At 39.4% G+C, this 19,972-nt stretch overlaps 2 protein-coding genes across 2 annotated transcripts; one reads left to right on the top strand and one right to left on the bottom strand.

Annotated features, from left to right (window-relative positions):
* The first annotated feature begins 3,568 nt into the window (after positions 1 to 3,568).
* LOC149199668 (uncharacterized) lies at positions 3,569 to 10,520 on the top strand. Its single transcript, XM_089400644.1, has 7 exons — positions 3,569 to 4,179; positions 4,334 to 5,432; positions 5,572 to 5,949; positions 6,280 to 6,875; positions 7,487 to 7,772; positions 8,313 to 8,564; positions 9,699 to 10,520. The coding sequence occupies exons 1-7, from the start codon at positions 3,569 to 3,571 to the stop codon at positions 10,443 to 10,445; spliced, it is 3,969 nt and encodes a 1,322-aa protein (XP_089256770.1). The 3' UTR covers positions 10,446 to 10,520.
* Positions 7,359 to 9,495, bottom strand: LOC149199669 (uncharacterized). The gene has a single exon (XM_089402524.1). It carries the CDS (start codon positions 9,312 to 9,314, stop codon positions 7,374 to 7,376), a length of 1,941 nt encoding a protein of 646 aa, XP_089258650.1. The 5' UTR covers positions 9,315 to 9,495; the 3' UTR covers positions 7,359 to 7,373.
* Positions 10,521 to 19,972: the final 9,452 nt, after the last annotated feature.

Here is a 19,972-nt window from a genome sequence, read left to right as displayed (position 1 = left end):
TGAACAGAAGCAAAAGAGGGAGGAACATAACGGAAAGGGTTTGATGCATCAGTTTGAGGGATAGAGGAAGAACCCTCAAACTCATAGTGGGGGTTGGCAGCCATCACTCTTTGTATCTCCCTCTTCCTCCCAATTTCAGACTGTATCTCTTTTTGCCTAGTCTTTTCTGCATTAAATTTTTCAAAGCTTTCCAACAAATTCTTTCTAATCTCCCCAATTTCCTCAGATTTACATGCAGTAATATTGCCTTTAATCCCTGCCAAGTGTTGTTTCAGCCTATTAATCCCCCCAGGACCTGACTTAATTTTCCTATGGCAAAACTTGCAACACATCTCATCATCAACCATTTCAACATATACCCAAGCAGGATCTTTTGCTCTAGGTGCCATTTTTTGACTAGGAAAACAATCTGAAAATGAAAAAAAAAAAAAAAAAATTGATTCAATGTTCATTTATTTGACTAAAAACACTCTCTAAGCTATCTTGATATGCACCTAAAATTTACTAAGTAAAAATAGATTTATAGAGGTGGAAAAAAATACCTCCAGGCACAAACTGCCTCCTCAAGCTTGCTCCAAAAATCAGCTCCTCAACGCTGCTCCAAATGGCTGCCCAAGAAGCTCCTCACTCCAGCTACAATGCTCCTCCAAGACTCCTCACTGCTGCTCCAAAACAAGCTCAAGAACTGCTCACTAACTCTCAAAGAAGACTCTCACTCAAATGCATAAGACTGCTGTGAGTGAAATGAGAGCATTTGGTTGTCTTAAATAGAGTTTGGGAGGGGGAAATGGACCCCAAAAGCATTAAACAAATCACAATAAACCTTTCAGCTCCACAAACCCTAACTAACTTTATAAAAAATCAGCAAAAAATTGATTTTTTTTTGGTAATACGCTGCCCCAGCCGGTTATGAGTGAAACGGCCGAGTCAATACGGACCCGGCCGGGTTGACCGGGTCAGCTATGACTCGGCCGGGTCATTGGATGACCCGGCCGAGTCATAGCTGACCCGGTCAACCGAGCCGGGTCAAGGGCCGGGTCACATATTTTGGCAATGAAACGGAACGAAACGGCCGTTTCCGTTTTGGTTCGGCCGTTTCGTAAAACTATGATCTCAACAATCAAGGCATGCTCCTCATCCTATATTCAAACAATCAACATATATTAGCATATCAAATATCTCGTGGGAAGAGTATTGGTTGACAGAGTCAATGGCCAAACATAGCTACAAATTTTCATGGCTACAATCATGGAAAAAATTAGCAAGCTCAACAAGAAAGTATCGAAGGCTAGCAAAAAAAACTTTTAGCAACCACCTATACAGGGTGGACTCAAGTGAGCTATTTTATTTTTATGTGAAACACAATTTATGGAATAATTATGCTCATGATCACTAGTTTATGTTTTCTATTATTTTTTATTTTCTCAAATTTTATATAAACAATTTAACATAAAATAATTTTATTTCAATATTAAAATTGAAAATTTATATAACTAATTTTTTTTAATTATTAAAAACTATATAAATTCATAATAAATAAAATAATTGTAATAATATTATTAAAATTTAAAAAATCAAATAATAAAATGAAATGGGATTTTATAAAACATAATAGTATTAATAACAATTATATTAATCAAAACATTTTCATTTGATTTGTTTTAGCCCGGGCTTCAACAAACAAAGCACATAGATTTGATTTGATTTCTTTAATTGTTAAGAATATAGTAATGACAAGCTTATATCATGTCAAATTTCAGGTGGTGGCAGGCTTGGAATTTGACGAACATATTTGATGGTTATGGAAAATTGATGAACATATTCGATGTTTATGGGAAATTTTGAAACGTGACCGGTGAAAAAAATTGAAATCATAAATTTGAGGTTTAAGTATTTAAATGGTTTGTCATAATATTTAATGAATGGTTTAAACGAAGGTTAAGTTATAAAGATTGTTTAGTTTTAGTGCTTATTCTTTGTCACCATTTAATTGTTTAGTTGTAGTGTTTATTTCTTGTCATTATTTATTGGTTTAATGGAGATTAGGTTATAAATTTTTTAGTTGTAATGTTAATTTATTGTTATTTTTTTAGTTTATTGATTGGACTTGAGATTTTTATAAATACAATAAAGAATACAGAGAAGTTTGGAATAAAGATATTCATTGTTGGTATACAATTTTATAACCAATTCTTTGTGTTATGGATTTAGATTATGAATTATTGTGTGTGTTTTTTTAATAATTACTTTGAAATTTACCCATTAATTATTATAAAAAAAAAAAGCTTATAATAATATTTTATTTTATTTTTGGAAAACATAGAGTACCAGACATAAAAGACAAAAAAATTACAGTGATGAAATTTCCAAAAACAAATTACCCTCGTCAAATTTCCACGGGCAAAATAAATTTGAAAGTCCAGATACATGAAATTATGTCCATCCAGCTGCTGACAGAGTAGATAGTATTCAAATGGAAGACGGGGGTAAGCATTACGTCCTTTTAAGCAGATGGATTCACCAAGTTTCACCGAATGAATGATTCTTTTCCATACCAGCTATGGGTGCAAAATAAATTTGATTCGGCAAAATAAATTGGAAAGTCCAGATGCCAGCTGCTGACAGAGTAGATAGTGTTCACAATGGAAGGCGGAGGTAAGCATTACGTCCTTTTGAGCAGATGGATTCAGCAAGTTTCACCGAATGAATGAATGATTCTTTTCCATGCTGTGTCTCCTGTTAGATTATCTGGACCGCAGTACACGGGATAAGATTGACTCGGTTCATGGTCAGACACTACGCTTGTTGGGTTACATTGAAAATAATTTATTTTAATTTATTAGCTGGTGTAGTTACAAGGAGGGCTTATAAGTGATGTGACCTACCGAGGCAAAATGGCTGGTTCGGTTTGGAGAGTATTCAGATATATGGAGATGTTAAAAGCATTATAGACTTGGTAGCATTGTTTCACTCCATTTATTTTATCTAATTAGATGAAGGGTATCTTAATACTGGCAAACACTTTCAACATATAAAAATTGACCAAATATACAAGGAGCAAAACAAGACAGCAAATTTACTATCCAGGAGAGATATTGTTAGAGACCTAGATTAAAAAAAAAAATTCCGCATTTGAACCGGAGTCATGGTTAATGCTGACAGCATTAATTACACAGAAAATATGGTATTTTGAAGCACAATTCAACGACTGTCAGAATTGTTACGGTATATGTAATGTTTAAACTGAATAACAGTAAGTAAGAAGAAGACCTGAAAATGTGATATACTGTCATATATTTTTGGGTAGAGGCAATGCTTAAACTGACTAGCAATAAGAAAGCTGGAAAATATGATATACAGTGCTGAAAACGATATAAAGAAAAAACGTTTTTTTCGTCTGACAAAAAAGTTGACATCCGCACTACCTAGAGTCATCTCTTCCGTCGCATAAACCATCCAGAGCTTCGCAGGACCCAATTTATCCTTCTCATAGCAATTGGAAATGGCATACCCAACGCATGCATCCTTGATCCCCCAAACCCATTCTGAAATTGAGATACTATTGGAAATGGAATACCCAACTCCTGCATCCTTGATCCCCCAAACTCATTCTGAAACTGAAATTGAAATGGAAAAGGAAAATGACAGATCTCCTAGCCAAACTTGTTATGGCGCTTCTGCTTCTTCTTCTTCCGCCGCTGCTAATTCCAGCAGTAGCAATATCCCCTACGATGTGTTTATTAACCATCGTGGGGAAGTGAAGAAGACCTTTGCTAGCCACCTCTACCATGGGCTTCTTTCACGTGGATTAAAACCCTTTTTAGACCAGCAGGAATTGCAAGAGGGACTCCCTTTTCCCTCCCAGTTAGCAAGCGCTATTCGAAGCGCCTCGGTCCACGTGGCTATCTTTTCTCCCAAATATGCAGAGTCACGATGGTGTTTAGATGAGCTAATCCTGATGCGGGACTCTGGATCTCTGATTATTCCGGTATTTTATCACGTCAAGCCTTCAGAGCTTAGGTGGACAGATGAAAACAAAAATGGAGTCTATGCTCGCGCCCTCGCCGAACTCGAGAAGAAGTCACGATATGACCGCACCACTATTCAGAACTGGAGAGATGCTCTTGCCAGTGTTGCAGACAGAAGTGGGTTTGAGCTGGATGGTCAGTTTTTTAACGGGTGAGACCTCCCAGTCCCTCTTTATGTATACAATCTATAACTGTATATGTATATGATGCTTTTCCCTCTGGTTTCAATTATTTATTTATTTGATATTGGTGAAGCTTTAACCTTTGGTTTCAATTATTTATTTATTTTATAATGGTTTTTCTAGTGACGAGGGGTACATGTTAGTGAAGATCATTGAACGTGTGGTGAAAATAAGTAAAAAACCAGAGTTGTATGTGGCCAGATATCCCACTGGCTTAAATGACAAAGTGACAGATTTTGAAACTACAGTTTCAAAGCAGTTGCAGGACACAGGAAAAGTCCAGGTGGTGGGCATAGTCGGCCTTGGTGGAGTGGGGAAGACAACGTTGGCTCTAGAACTCTTCAATAGGAAGCGTTCGAAGTACTCTGCATCTTACTTTTTATCAGATGTAAGAGAAAATGCTAATAAAAGTTCTCTACACTCGTTGCAGAGGGTACTTTTGAAAGGCTTGGGCGTCAATGAATTAGATCTGCATATAAATAACATTTATGAAGGCATAGGGATGTTTGAAAGGCATCTTAAATCAGCTCGTGTCTTACTAATTTTAGATGACATAGATCATCAGGATCAGCTAGAGGCACTTTTACCAGTTAGAGATGTGTTCCATAAGAATAGCTTAATTTTGATTACATCTAGGGACAGAGATCTCCTTACAAGGTCGGGATTGGAACAATCATGCATTTATAAGTTATCAGGCCTTACTGGACAACATTCGCAAGAGCTCTTTTGCTCATATGCCTTCTGTCAGGCCTACCCACTCCATGGATTTGAAGATCTGGTACACAAGTTTCTAAAAATATGTGAGGGATTACCCTTATCTTTAAAAGTATTTGGGGCACTTCTCTTTGGGAAAAAAAACAGATCTGATTGGGAGGCCATACTTTACCAGTTAAAAGTTCCAACTGATATACAGAATAGATTAAAAATTAGTTATGATTCATTGAGTGAAGAGGAACAACAAATCTTTTTAGATATTGCCTGTTTTTTCATTGGAGAAAATAAGAGTAGTGGCATAACAGTGTGGGACAGATCGGGTTGGAAAGGATTGCTGGGGTTTAAAAATTTAGAGGGCAAATGCCTTGTGGAAGTAGACGATGAAAATGTTATACATATGCATGATCATCTCCGAGATCTGGGAAGAGACATTGCAGAGGATAAATTGCCGCGTAGGCTTTGGCGTCCCACCGGAAACATTGATGATTGGCTGCACAAGAAAACATCTGTAAGTACTCAATCACTGAAACTTTTAAAAAAGTTGCATACTCCATATAAATCTGTATACAGTTTTTAACCTTCAAAATATTTAAATTTAACCCAAGCAAGCTGTGTATAGTTTCTTAATCCTCCATCCGAGTGGACAGGTTATAACCGAAGTACGCGGAATTAGGATGCTTCATGAAGGGCATAAGACCATACATGTGGGGAGGAGCTCACAAAAGTTGTCATGGTATCAAAGGAGAATTCACCAGCGGATGGGCGAATCCATGATGAAGCTTTGCAATCGACTGAACAATACACGTTATCGTTCTCTTGGTATTGGTGTCACGAATTTGCAACTTGTTGAAACTGAAGGACATATCTTGAAACGCATTTTGAGCGTGCACTCGCCAAATCTCATATGGCTTTCTTGGCGTGATTGTCCTTACACTTACCTACCTTCCTGGATTCCGATCAAAAATTTAAGGGTGTTGAAGGTGGAAGGCGGAGTATTGGAAACATTGTGGCAAAGCAAATCACAGGTAAATTTATACTTCTTGAGTTAAGGTCTGTGTTTTATATATATATATATATATATATATATATATATATATATATATATATTAATTTCAAAGATGTATCCAATGGTTAGGTAAGACGTTTGGTCTTATGTTTCATGATCTGATCTTACACAAAACCATATATGCTTGAAAATTGCTCCGAACACAATTTCTTCCATTATTTGAAAAAACTATTAATAGTGGTGCCCAGATTTTCCAATGAATTCAATCGGTTTTAGTGTGTATATATCTTCTTTCTTTTTTCATAGTGTATATATCTCTTTCTTACAGTCGAAACACTTGGTCTTCCAGGCACCTATGCAGTTGCAGGAATTAGAGATTAATGCGGACTCGCTGTGGAGAATTCCAAAGACAATAGGGAAACTGAACCACCTCGAGCGGCTCGTCATCTTTTCTTCCTTTCTCCCTAAATTGCCAGAGGAAGTCGCTCATCTGGAGTCATTGAGGACATTGGTGTGTAAAGCGGGCTCAATGATATCGTTACCAGAGTCGCTTGGTAAATTGAGGAACCTCCACCACATAGACCTTTCTCAATGCTATCAATTAGAGAGGCTTCCAGATTCTTTGAGTAGGTTGACAAATCTCCACCACATGAACCTCTCTTGGTGTCAGAAATTAGAGAGGCTCCCAGATTCCTTATGTAGCTTGGGAAATCTCCACCACATGGATCTGTCTCGGTGCTATCAGTTGGAGAGGCTGCCAGATTCGTTGGGTAGCTTGACGAATCTCCACCACATAGACCTGTCTGAGTGTTATGTATTGGAGAGGCTGCCAGATTCTTTGGGTGACTTGACAAATCTCCATCACATGGACCTGTCGGGTTGCTATGAGTTGGAGAGGCTGCCAAATTCTTTCTGTGGCTTGACGAATCTTCACCACTTAGACCTGTAAGATTTTGAGAAACACAGATAGATCTAGATCTGTAAAACAATAACAAGCTTGCAAGGCAAAGAAGAAAGCGAGCAAGAATTGAGAAAGAATGAAAAGTAAATCTACATTATGAGGTTTAGTATAAATACATAAAAGCACTTAAGTTAAGCTTAGTTGTGCATGCAATAACTAAAGCTAACTAAAGCTAAGTGTGCTGTGCCGCATGCATGCAAACAATGAGTTCACTGGACCTAATCTAGGTGCATGTACACCAGCACAACTAGTCTACAGCTAGTCTAAGTCTACGGCTAGTCTACAGCTAGTGCATGTACACCAACACCCCCCCTTAAGCGTAACTTAGGTGAGTGTGATGCAATAATGAATGAGTCCCGGCAACACGGCCATTTTAGGTACCCATATACAATGCATAAAAATGAGGAAAGAGGGAAAACCCAGTGGGAAGAAAACCCCCCTCAAATATAATGCAAAAATAGAGATAAATCTTCATGATATGATCATGCAGAAGTGGAATAAACGTTAAAATTGAAGCGGGAGATGTCGCTGGTGCTGATTTGGATGCCTCCACTCACTGACTTCACTACTGATCCTCCGCGGCTTACCGTGGCAGACTGTTGCCCTTCGCTGAAATCCATACTGTATGTGTTAATCCCCGCTGGAGCACTGAACGTCTGGGAAGCGCTCCCAGAATTCAACACTACCATGGAAGCGTCTGTCAGTACTGTAGTTACGTGTACTTTATCGCTCAGCTCATCGGAGTGCAACACCTTGCAACTGTCGATGGTGGCATTGGCGTTCTTGGATTGGGTGTAATAGAACAGGTAGAGAGCGTCCTCTGTCACGGCGGGCTCGCTGCCCGTCTTGTACCATCGGATGTAATGCTCGCCCAGATCCAGGTACGCCTGGTGTGTGAAGCTCGCCACGCTCTTGGCGTTATCGCCTTGGCTCAGCGGAGGTGCCACGTAGGAGCTCTCCAACCAGTCATTCCACGTGACGATCTCGACTAGAGGTGGGTTGAGGCTTATGATCTGCTGCCATCGGGTGAGCCAGAGGCCCGGGCCTTGATAATTGCCCTTCACTTGGCAATTGCAATTATTTTCGTCGGAATTCATGCACGCCGACGAGCAACAGCTATCGCTCTGGATGTTCTTGAAGAACCAAGGGCTCGGGGTAGCCATGTACACCTTACCCTTCTCGTTACAGGCCTGCAGATAATTGCTGTCCTTGTCACCCGACGGCGTCTGGAGAGCCGAGTCGTAGTAAGGCCAGGCCGAGGTGTCCCACGCCATGAGACCGGTTGGCCCTCCATGGGCGACGTGTAGGCGAATTCGGACCACCCAATCTGGGGGCCGTTCCAGCGCATAATCATCGATGTCAAGATCGTTGGTGAATCTGAGAGGAACTCCTCCTGCTTCAGTTGGTGAGCACGACATTAGGCTTTCCGCGGCGGCCTGTATGAGACTCGAATTGAAGTAGGAGTTGCCCTTCTTGCCGATGCTGACGACTGTGTAATTGATGCCGAGCTCGCGAAGCTCCGCCATGCGGCGCTCGGCCTTCTTCAAGACGAAATTGTTGTAACCGCCGCAGAGGCCGCGATCGCCCGTGACGACGACGATGGCGATCTTCTTGATAGGACGGATTTGCGTGAGAGGAATGTCGATGTCCTCGGTCTGGAGCTGGTCGTTGAGGTTGTAGAGAACCTGGACGAGGGTTTCTGAGAAGGGACGCCCGTTCACCACAGCTTCCTGAGCACGGCGGACCTTGGCAGCGGCCACTTTCTGCGCTTTGTTGGCAGTCCAGGACTCATTATCGGGGCTATCGGGGTGGCCCTTTTCTTGGGCGTCCAAACCCTCAACGATATTCGTGCTTCCCGCGCAGACCAGTTGATCGACGACGAAACCCGTGAATTCGAACTCTTGGTCATCATCGGGTTGTAAGCTTGTTTGCCTTTCAATCTCTCGCAAGTTCGAAATCGAATCCAGAGGATCGTCGTCTTCGTACTCACCACCGTCGGTTTCTTGGAGACCTTGGACGTAGTTGGTGGCGTACAGGCTGGCGACATGAGGGTCCTCCGGTTCTAAGCTAAAGCTTTCATGACAATTTCTATAGATTGCAATTGAATCCTCTACCATTTTAAGCATTTCATTTTGTTTTCCAAACAATTCTTCCAAAATTTTCCATACCTGATTTGGAGTTGAACATGATTCAACATAAAATAGCAGTTCCGGAGAAATAGAAAAACATAGGATGCCGAAGGCCTCGTCCATGCGATTGAAATATCTTGATTTCTCCACTGCCGATGTTGGTTCAACTTCCGTTTCCATGGTTATTCGAAATAAGCCTCTACTTCTGAGATGAAGTTGAATCTTTGGCTTCCATTCGAAATAGTTATATGGAGTGAGAATTGCCGATTGTGGAAACTCCAATTTAGACTCCATTCTTTGTTGTTGCTTCAATCTTCTGAACCTGCAAATAAATTGCTTGTGCACTGATTTACAAATCCCTGTGCTCCGATACCATGTAAGATTTTGAGAAACACAGATAGATCTAGATCTGTAAAACAATAACAAGCTTGCAAGGCAAAGAAGAAAGCGAGCAAGAATTGAGAAAGAATGAAAAGTAAATCTACATTATGAGGTTTAGTATAAATACATAAAAGCACTTAAGTTAAGCTTAGTTGTGCATGCAATAACTAAAGCTAACTAAAGCTAAGTGTGCTGTGCCGCATGCATGCAAACAATGAGTTCACTGGACCTAATCTAGGTGCATGTACACCAGCACAACTAGTCTACAGCTAGTCTAAGTCTACGGCTAGTCTACAGCTAGTGCATGTACACCAACTGTTTGGGTGTCGTAGATTAGAGAAGCTGCCAGATTCCTTGGGTAACTTGATGAATCTCTACTACATGGACCTGTCTGGATGCGAAAAATTGGAGAGGCTACCAGATTCTTTCGGTAGCTTGATTAACCTCCACCATATGGACCTGTCTGGCTGCGAAAAATTGGAGAGGCTGCCAGAGTCCTTGGGTAACTTGACAAACCTCCGCCACATGGACCTGTCTCGGTGCAAGAATTTGGAGAGGCTGCCAAATTCTTTTGGGAGTTCAAGTAACCTAAAACATCTTGATCTTTCAGGTTGTTCTAATTTAACCATCTCAAGCGATATACTAGGAAATATAAGAACGCTTGAGCATGTAGATCTTTCTCGCTGTGAAAAAATTGAAGAATGGCCCTCGCAATTGGCACATCAAAGGTGCTTGAAAGTACTAAAATTGACTGGCACAAATTTCAAAGAATTGCCCAATTTTAAAACATTGGTGTCCTTGAAGTCGTTGTATGCATCCGATTGCGTGAAGTTAAGGAGCTTGGGGGATTTGGCAGAGCTAACAAAGCTGAGTGAACTCTATGTTGAGGGATGCCTTGAGCTAGAAAGGTTGGAAGGAATTGAAAATTGTGTATCGTTAAAGAAACTTTATGCCAGGAGGTGTCCCAAATTGCAGTGGGGTGAGGGAGGAGTAAGGAGTCTGCGCCAAAATGGTGTAAAAGTTCGTGTCACCAGTACACACTAAATTGAAGTACAGTCCAAATTGTAGTACAGATTAAAATCGCTAAGAGTAAAATAAGTTTTATGGGTATTATGAACGATAGCCACATGGTGTCATGCCACTGTTGTTGTATAGATGAATTTTGTTGCATGTGGGTTTAGTTTGTTTAATCGAAATGATAAGTTATTCATGTCAAAAGCTAAGCTATTGGAAAATTTAACCACGGAAATGGGTAATATCAAAAAGAAATTAGGATTGAAGATCTCCTAACGGGGGCTGTAGGCTACTATAACACTTCTCTGGAACATCAAAACGGAATTCAAAAAACAGTTTTGCACTTGAAATTCCATGAGTGTGGGATAAGAAGCAATGGAAATTCAACGCTTACCATTCATATATACCACTCTATACGCATTGACTGCATCAAACCTGGATACCTAGATGGAAGGTGTACTCGTTCCCTGAAAGCAGAGGAGATCAGTGATACTCATTCAATACTTAAGGTTGTTTTCAGGGGTATAAAAATAAGAATGGTTTAAGAAACCATTATAATATTTTTTTTAAGGACGAAAAAGCATGATTGTATTTATATAAGAAATATAAACAAAGCATATATAGACAGTCACATGAGATTAATATAAGTCTCGTATAGGTCTGGTGAGACAAAATACACCATCACAAAAACCATCACAACAAAAAACCATACTGTCAACCATCATCAAAGTCTTCATAAACAGCCATACTGTCAAGCATCATCAAAGCACACAAAAGAAACCATTATAATATTGATGGAATGTAAAGGAAATATATGGTTTAAGAAACCATTATTATGAAAAATGAATGCAATGAGATCTGTGGTTTGAAATATCATTATAATATTGATTATCATAATGATACAGGGACTTGCAACCAAGGCTATTTTTGAGATTAGCAAAAACATAGAAGTAGTGAGAGGAAAATAATATATAAGACAAAGCATTATATATGCTAGGCGTATACAACCTACACTTGTTGCTTCATATATATACATAAAAAAAACTCCTTCAAATGTATCGCAACTTTTACTTTTTACGAAAGTTTGCTGCGAAGACAAACCATCATAAATCGTGTGAGGACGAGTCGAGACAAGAGACATGAAAGACAACATGGTAACATATACTGATTTAGAAAAAAAACAAAGCACTCTGAGAAAGTAATAAAAGTTGAGATGAACGAGTTGTTAACAGAGAGTTTCTAGCTAAAAGAGAGTGGACAGTCACAAATTTGAGGAAAAGTTAAAATAAAAAAACATAGTAACGGTACAGTTTGTCGTGAGAATACATTGTAGTGAATATTGTAGAGTTTGTGGTGAGAATCTGTTTGGAAACATCTTTAATTTGATTGGGTAAACATGCAGCACCCAACTGTTTTCGTGGCCCCAGCATGAAATTGATTTTAGGTTGAGAGCTCACATCAACTTTTTTGTAAGTGTGATTTGGATCACGTTATTGTGTGTACGTTTAATTTCAGGCCATTTAAATCCTACAGAAATATCACAGACGCACAGCAATTAAAGATTCGTCTTCATCGATTACATCCAAGTGATGTAAAATCATCATGAAAGTGTTTTTCTTTATTTCTTTTGACAACAGAATCTTTGAGTCGCTTGCAGCGTTAGCCAGCCCTGTCTTCGAATCTTGTTACGTTGTTTCTCCTTTGACACGAATTTAAATACCATTGATATGCAACGGACCAATGGAAGTTTCCCCCACAAATTGGCTTTTCCTATTCGTTTGATGTAGTTAGAAATATGTGACAGATACAAGAGGTTTTCTCGGAACTCTTAAATATAAAATCCTCATTTTAAGATAGCATTTAAAATCTTCATTTTATGATAGCATTTAGTAGGATGCTATTTCTTCATGTACCACTTTTTCTTGGAGCTCTTATGATAACATTTAAAATTTCCAGCTTTTTTTTTCTAATAGTATTTAGTAGAATGTTATTATTTTGTAGTTTGATATGATAAGGCAATAGGTAATTGTGTTGACCTTAATTACTTCGGTTAAACATGTTTTATATGTTTTGATGTATTAAAATTTAATTATATAACATTTTTTAATATAAAAATTAGTATTTGAACATTTTATTGTAAAATACATTGGAAATGGTGATTTTGCAATCATTACTTTTTATTAATACAATGTTTTTCATTCTTATTATATCATTATTAATTATATATATATATATATATATATATATATATAATTTTTTGGGTTAAAATCTAAATTTAAATTTTAATAAAATAAAACATATGCATTTTTATAAACTAAATAATAAATCAATGTTATTATTATGTTTTCCAAATATAAATTAAAATTTTAGAAATAAAATCTATGTATTTTTATAAGCTTAAAATTTTTTTTATTGAATATTTTAATTCAAATTTCAAAAAATAAAATATATGATTTTTTACTTGGATAGACAACCTTGATTTGGAGGACTAATATAGTTCAAATGTAAAGGTAAGCATAACATATTATAGTTTTTTAAAGCTATGTTTGCATAAGCATTGAAATTAAAGCCTGCTCCTTAATTGCACACATAAGGACTTTACCAATCACTAAAATTCAAATTAATGGAATTCTAAACCTTAGCACTAATTTGAACTCAGTATTTTTACTGTAATTTAGCTATATTTAAATTAAGCGAGCAAGAGTAGTGTCACACCTCTCTATATACTTTTTAAATACACGACACAAAAATAGAAATACTCATAGTAAAAAGAACAAATACTTAAGAAACTGATTAGTTGCATAATAACAATGTATTAATCCTTAGTACGGGTTCGTTGTAATCTCATCATTTAATAAAAAATTTATATAAAGATTATGTGTACTTTAGTTTTTATGTGAACTTGAATTTTTTAATAAAATCTTGATGTCGTGCCGCATGTCGTCTTAGAAACATTTATTGCCCTAGGAAACTCAGCCCACCTGATAGTTAGACAAGTACCCTGAGATGCATGTCGCTTAGGGTGGAGGGAAAAACACCTTTGTGAGCTTCCTCAGTCATTCAGTCACATTCTTGTTCTCTGTCTCCAGTGCTGGAAATGGTTCGCTCTGCAGAACATTGGGGTTTCGTTCCTTTGTCTTTCAACCTCTTCATAGGTAGCTAGAATTTTTGTCTTCAAGCTATGATGTTCGCCTTTGATAGAGGCACTCATAGACCTTTTTCACAATTTCTTGGTTTATCAGTAATTTCCTAGCGTTCAGGGATGTTTACAGTTGCGTTCAAGGTTGGGAGTAACTCTGTAACCCCTCCTCTCGCGCTTCTCATGGCCTTCTCTCTTTCAAGAGAGTCCATCCATGCAGATAAGAATGTTGAGGCCCATTTACTGCAGAGCATTATCTTCTAGGTAAATAGCCATTGCACTTGCTAGAAAGTTAACTAGTTTCTCAGTTATTTATTTTAATTATTTCTTGTACTAATCACTTGCTCTCGAAAATTTTCAATGCAGATTCCTCTTACTGGACAGGTCGAGGGTTTTATGGAGTGTTATAGACATTTTTGGGCACTGCAACCCCAATCATAAATGTCCATACCAAGGGCTCTTAAGTCCCTAAAAGTGTTGTTCCAACCTCTAAAAGAACAAGGTCAACTGATTACATCTTCTCCCAGAAGTTCTCCATGAAAAACTGCTCAGAACTGGTCAAAAATGGACCATCTCACCTGCTCCATGGTCAAAGTGCGTTGCATCCCACCTAAATACTCATGGGAGGTGCGATGCATCTTGGAAAGCCCTTCTATGGGGTGCGATGGGCGAGAGTGGACAAATGGTAGGGTCAATCTGCAAGGTGGAGGAGCATAGAATCTTCTAGAAACTTCTCCTGTGACACTTGCCTCTCTGCATTCGCCCAGGGATGAGTAAGAGATCATCAATCTCCAAGTGGAATCAAGAACTATCAGAGAGAGGACACTAATCAAATCTCAAAAGATGACTCATCCCCCTTGCAAACATCTATATATGGATCCCTCATCCCAGAGATCCGGGGGCTGGAATTTTGTATCTTGTAAGGAAGTGCTGCTAGTTTCTTGGTGCAATATCATAGTGTTGGGTGATCTAAGCTTTTCATGAGGTGAAGAAGGGCTTTCTTGTTGAAAGGATGATGCTGGGTCAGAACAATTGGTTGTAATCCTCTTTGCTCTTTCTTCATTATCAATAAAGCTATTCAAGTTTTCCTCTACATTTTTGTATGATTGATGATATATGCATTTGTGTGGTCAACATATATCTAGTCGTATATTGTTTATGATAATAGATCTATGTTCTTGGATAGTGTTATGCTGCTTTGATTCTACATGTGCCCTTTGAAGCTGGGTAGACAAGGAAGTGAGTGGCAAAGATCTACCAGAAGAGAGAGGAATCAAGCAAGGAACCAAGCACAAGACAGAGGTTGGTCTCCTTTATTCCCCTCTTATCTATTTCTCATAAAGGAAAACAAAAGTAGTTTTAGTTTGTTTGTTTCTAAGGTAGCTACCAGCCTTAGTGGGACTAGCAGCTCTGCATAGACACTAGTTTTCCTGATAACAAAATGGCGACTTCACTGGGGAGCGAATAGATTGTTTGTTTATCTACATTTTTTTACTTTATAAACTTATAGATGGAGCCTAAAGTCAAGCCAGCTAGCCTTCGAACTGCATTTGCTATGCAAGTGCAAAGTAGATCAACGCTGCTTCAGTCTATCTCCGGGTTTTGTTTATGAACTGAAGAATCAATTTACAAGCTCTCTAATTGCCCTTGTGGTGGCTCTAGTAACCTCTTTAGATCTACCCCTGTGATTGATTTACTGATTACCACTTGCTCGGCCTAAATCCCTGAACTGAGCTGCAAACTGTGACCCGGAACCCAGTTAAAGTCTCGTCCCTGGTCCAGCGCACTGTCTCTTCTGTGAATTCCAGATGCATCGCACTTCCCGAGTGTAGTAGGTGCGCTGCATCTCTTTTTCACTGTGTTACAGGTGCGCTGATCAGACAAGGCCTTTCCTGCTCCTAGATTTTGGTTTCTGTGTTCACTCTTTTCAGCTCTATTCAAGAGTTTTGTTGCCTGTAGTTAGTACACCTCTGTTGAAACCCCCTTCCTTGCCATTATTCCGCCTCCATTGTGCAAAGAACTGTAAATGTTTTTATGTATTTTGAGTCATTTTCAGTTCTCCTTTACAAAGAAGTAGCGTAATTGAACTGTCGTTTCTTGATTTGAAAGTGTCGCAAGTGTCGTTTTCAGTCATAGAAGAGAATCCAATTGTTCTTGATAGTCGATTACACTGTTACTCTTGTATTTGATTTGAATTAGTAGTTTTTCAAGTGTCGAAAGCAAGTTTTCAATTCCAAATTGCAAAGTGTCGTCATTGTCTTCATTTTGTCTTGAAAAGAAACTTGTTAGTAATGTCGCTTTGAAAAATAATTCAGATTTGCGCTTAGCTTTCTTTTTATCATTCACACATTAAGAAGGCTGAAAACAAATACATGCACGTGCATTTGCATTTAGACTGTTTGTTGGTTTGATTTAGGACAGTGCATATAGTGTGTGCTCTTTGCTCTATGTTGAAAGAACGCCATCTCTCTTTCCTTAGTAGCTAGGATTTTCATTGCAAAAAGAAGATTAAACAACTGTTTATCATCTTAGATTGCATTTTAGGAATTGTACATCTACATCACGCGATGAACCTGAAAGGCAAATTTCTTAAGCAAGATCAACTGTAAAATAAATTTAATGAATCTAAAAACGCTTTGGAACCTAACGCACAACATCTAGAAGTCTAGGCTAGAGACGTATTCCGGCGTCGTAAAGCCTGGTAACTGTTGTTTTCATTGTTGGTTGGGTGATTCCTCCACTTTGAGACGATAAGTGCCAGTACGGACTTGTGCTCCCACGTACCGTTGAGTATATATTGGGAGACCACAATAGGCTTTATCCTTTATCCATAGGAAGCCGTGTCTGCCGCCCTATCGATCGCAATGCACTGAACACAGCATTCGGGAAGATTGACTACCGTACCGTAAAAAGTATTCTCCAATTTTGCGATTGGTTTGGTAATCCATCTGTCTAGATTTCTAGAGCAGTCTCTTTCGTTCCTTTTCAGACTCCTTAAAGGAAAAGGTCCATCTAAGCACTTGTCACTTCAGGCTCATTAAAAATCGAAGGCGACTAGAGTCATCTTTTGTTTTTTCTCGACTCTTAAAAATTGAAAAAACAGGTTGTGTTAGAGCGTCTAAAATTTATTTTAAACGGAATAGTTATCACCTTTCCTACGTTGGTCTTAGGTTGAGAAAAATGGAGTCTGCCAACCAAGTAGTTCCCCTTGGAGGAAATCCTAGTCCCTTCTCCTCTTGGGGAGATGTTGGTGCACCCCATATGGCCACATTGTCGCTTCCAGGATTGATAATCGGCTTGCCCGTGCGGCTCTTCTCAACCTCTGTCGTTCAGAACACTGCGATTCTTGAACAATCTAGTCAGCAAGTAAACGATACCAGAGTTACCCCCCAACCTTCTACTTCGTCCAATTCTTCCTCTCCTCCTTCCTCTTCGCTTGATGAAGCTGGTAAAGCCAAAAATCAAGTAACTGAGAAGAAGAAGGAGAAGAAGAAGAAAGAGAAGAAGAAGGAGCCGAAGGCGAAAAGGGGCAACCAAGCATCGTTTAGCGAAAATCCACATACTGCACTGACCAGGCCTAAATCGCCATGTGTAATTTGCAAAGGAGACCACTATCACCGAGATTGTCCTTGCATCCCTCGAATCTTAAGGGACTGGTCTCCTCATTTGCACAATCCGGTGTCGTCAACCTCTGATGATCATGTTGAAAATACACCGTCAACTAGTGAAAGTGAAGCCCTTGGACAAAAAGGAAGATGTAAATTTCCTTGTAAATTGTGTGAAGGCGATCACGCCGTCCACCGTTGTCCCTTCTTAGACGAGGCTAAAAGAGTTTTGGACGACCGTCCAGTTTCACCGTTACGACTTCCTCCTGGATATAAGAAGCTCTTGCCGAGTCCATCACTAGTTGAAAATCCGGCTGACACGCCCTTGTGGTCGGCCGAAGCGTCTATAATTGAAGATAAACCATCTGAATCCACACCAGAGGAAAGTCAAAAGGTCGAGGCAACAGTCACCGAAGAGAACAAGGATGACACTGTCCAAATTCTTTTAGTAAGCACAGACTCCGATGAACATGGGGGCAGTCTACCCGTTCCTTTATTGTAGGAAGGAAGTTCGTCAGAGTCATACCCAACCGTCTATTCGGTCCCACCTCCAAGCAACCAAGTTGTTTCCTTTGATTGGAATCTACTAGGGAGACCCCGTTTACGAGCTAGTGTACCATTTCGAATCATTACTCAAATATATAGAATGGTCATGGCCGGTACCATCATAGATGAAGGGGCTTCTGTGAGTATCCTTTCCTCAACTGCTTGGAAAGCGCTTGGTTCGACATTGCTTTTGCCTGAGATGAGAAATCTAACAGGCTTTGACAAAGGAACCAGTCGACCGTTAGGGATCCTTCCCAATGTGCCGATAACATTGAGAAGGAAAACCGTTCACATGAACGTAATGGTAGTCCAAGGACCCCTGGATTATAATCTACTCCTTGGACGAGACTATATTTATTGCATGGGAGCCATTGTCTCCTCACTCTTTAGAGTAATGTGTTTTCCGCATGAAGGAAGAGTGGTCAAGCTCGTAGACCAGCTTTCATTCCCCGATTCACACATAGCAAATAGTCATACACCAACCCTGAATGGTCTTTTCACGCAAGGAATGTCTCATCAATCCCCAGTCCGTCCTCCTGATGAGCGCGAATGATTCGGAGGATATGACTGAAACCCAGGGGGCATGCACCCTGGCCTGTTTCGACAGGAAAACCTTTGGTATAGGGTAGGTTTCCGCGGAGAATATATGACTCGCTGACACACCCGTCCATTTTGGAAAATGGGATTAGACCGGAATAAGATACCTTCATTAGAAGGTAGGCCTTTCTCGATAGAACAAATGTTTTGTCTGCAAATTGAAGGGTAACCTGGAAAAGGTAGGCCTTTCCCGATAAAACAAATGTTTTGTCTGCAAATTGAGGGGTAACCTCGAAACTCTGCTTCACTATACCTGGGGGCATGCAAACCTTTTGGCATGCAAGCGAAGAGCGACCATTTATTTTTTAAATTTATAGGTCCTCTAACCCTTTAAACTCGTAGGATTGGTCGTTTCCTAACTTGCATAAAGAAAGGATGCGGGGCAAAGCTTTGAAAAAATGCCATTTTTATATGAGACATCCTTATTATACAACTGGATCGAGCATTTTTAACGCAGAATTCAAGCTCGTTAAAAAATAAACATAAGCAATGAGCAAATGTTCCCCCAAAGTTTAAGCTCATTAAAAAATGAACCATTTTCCGGTAAATGACCATCGTGAATGTATTACCATCAACCTTTGAATCCTTGGTCGTGTTCTCATCATCAACTCCACTTTGTTTTGGTCGATCATTCACCTCCATTTGATTGTTTACCCTTTTGAGGAACAGCTGTGAAGAGTGATCCTGCTAGCCATCCTTGTGACACTGCAGTGATTGGAAAATTCCAAACCTTACATGGAATCAGCTGCTACCCGAATTTATCACTCGTTCCTCAAAAAAAGAGTCTCCTTTAAGCTCTTTTCAACTGACTCGTAAAATATGAAAAGATTGTCGAGCGATTGGCCTCTCCAGCTCGTTAAAGGGACCGAAAGTGCTATCCCTCCTTTAGATTTTAATCTTTTTGGACTTGAGGGATTATTACACAAAAAGATCGAGCGCTTGTTTTGTTTGGCTCATTAAAAGTACTGAAGATTCATCCCTTTTGTATTGTTTTATACTTTTTCGGACTCAAGGGATTATATGACGAAAAAGGATCATTGGAGTTTTCTTTACGTCCCTTTTTCAGACTCTCTAAAATTGAAAAGGACCGAGTTATCCTTGTCGTTAAACTCGTTAAAACCGAATAGCGACAAACTTGTCCATAACAGACAAGAACGAGTTTCACTATCGCTAGGCTCGTTAAAACATAGCGATGGGTTTGCCCGAAGGGAAAATTATAGAACAAGCATATGTTATCCTCCTCAAGCTTGAAAAAAATAAAGAGGTACTGGTCAGCAATGACTGGGGAAAAATTGGGAAGAAAACTTGAAAAACTTTATTGGTAGCAAGTCGCTCTTGAACATGACACTTTCACTCCGCATCCAAGTCGGGTTGGGTTGTTCCATTCACTGGTCACATCACCATGGTTTCGTCACACCATCCATATTTGGGGTTAATGCTACCAATCCATCATGTCAGTGTCGCCGGTATGTTCAAGAGAAGTCGCTCAGAGAATTCACCTGTGTCTCACCCACTGCAATACATTCATGCTCCATTCTTTCATGACCGCCACCCTGAACCTTATATCACCAGATCGTTTTCACCTCCATTAAAATCATTTGCTCCGTTCCGTGTCATTGATGTGGGATTCCCTAAGGCCCTCCTATGACGGATCGCTTCTTGTCGACATC

The sequence above is a fragment of the Pinus tabuliformis genome, chromosome 2_1, assembly GCF_031772625.1.
Source record: "Pinus tabuliformis cultivar Carrire ecotype Pingquan chromosome 2_1, CPIR1, whole genome shotgun sequence".
Lineage (NCBI taxonomy): Eukaryota > Viridiplantae > Streptophyta > Pinopsida > Pinales > Pinaceae > Pinus > Pinus tabuliformis.
The sequence above is the reverse complement of the archived record's forward strand: the minus strand, read 5'-3'. Positions and strand labels throughout refer to the sequence as shown.

What these genes read in the sequence shown, in the direction of transcription:
- LOC149199669 (XM_089402524.1), bottom strand. Translation starts at nt 9,314, where the DNA reads ATGGAGTCTAAATTGGAGTTTCCACAATCGGCAATTCTCACTCCATAT.
- LOC149199668 (XM_089400644.1), top strand. Translation starts at nt 3,569, where the DNA reads ATGGAATACCCAACTCCTGCATCCTTGATCCCCCAAACTCATTCTGAA. An exon ending in GGCTGCACAAGAAAACATCT is followed by an intron (nt 5,433 to 5,571) that starts GTAAGTACTCAA and finishes CCGAGTGGACAG; the next exon opens with GTTATAACCGAAGTACGCGG. An exon ending in TAATGCTCGCCCAGATCCAG is followed by an intron (nt 7,773 to 8,312) that starts GTACGCCTGGTG and finishes GCACGACATTAG; the next exon opens with GCTTTCCGCGGCGGCCTGTA.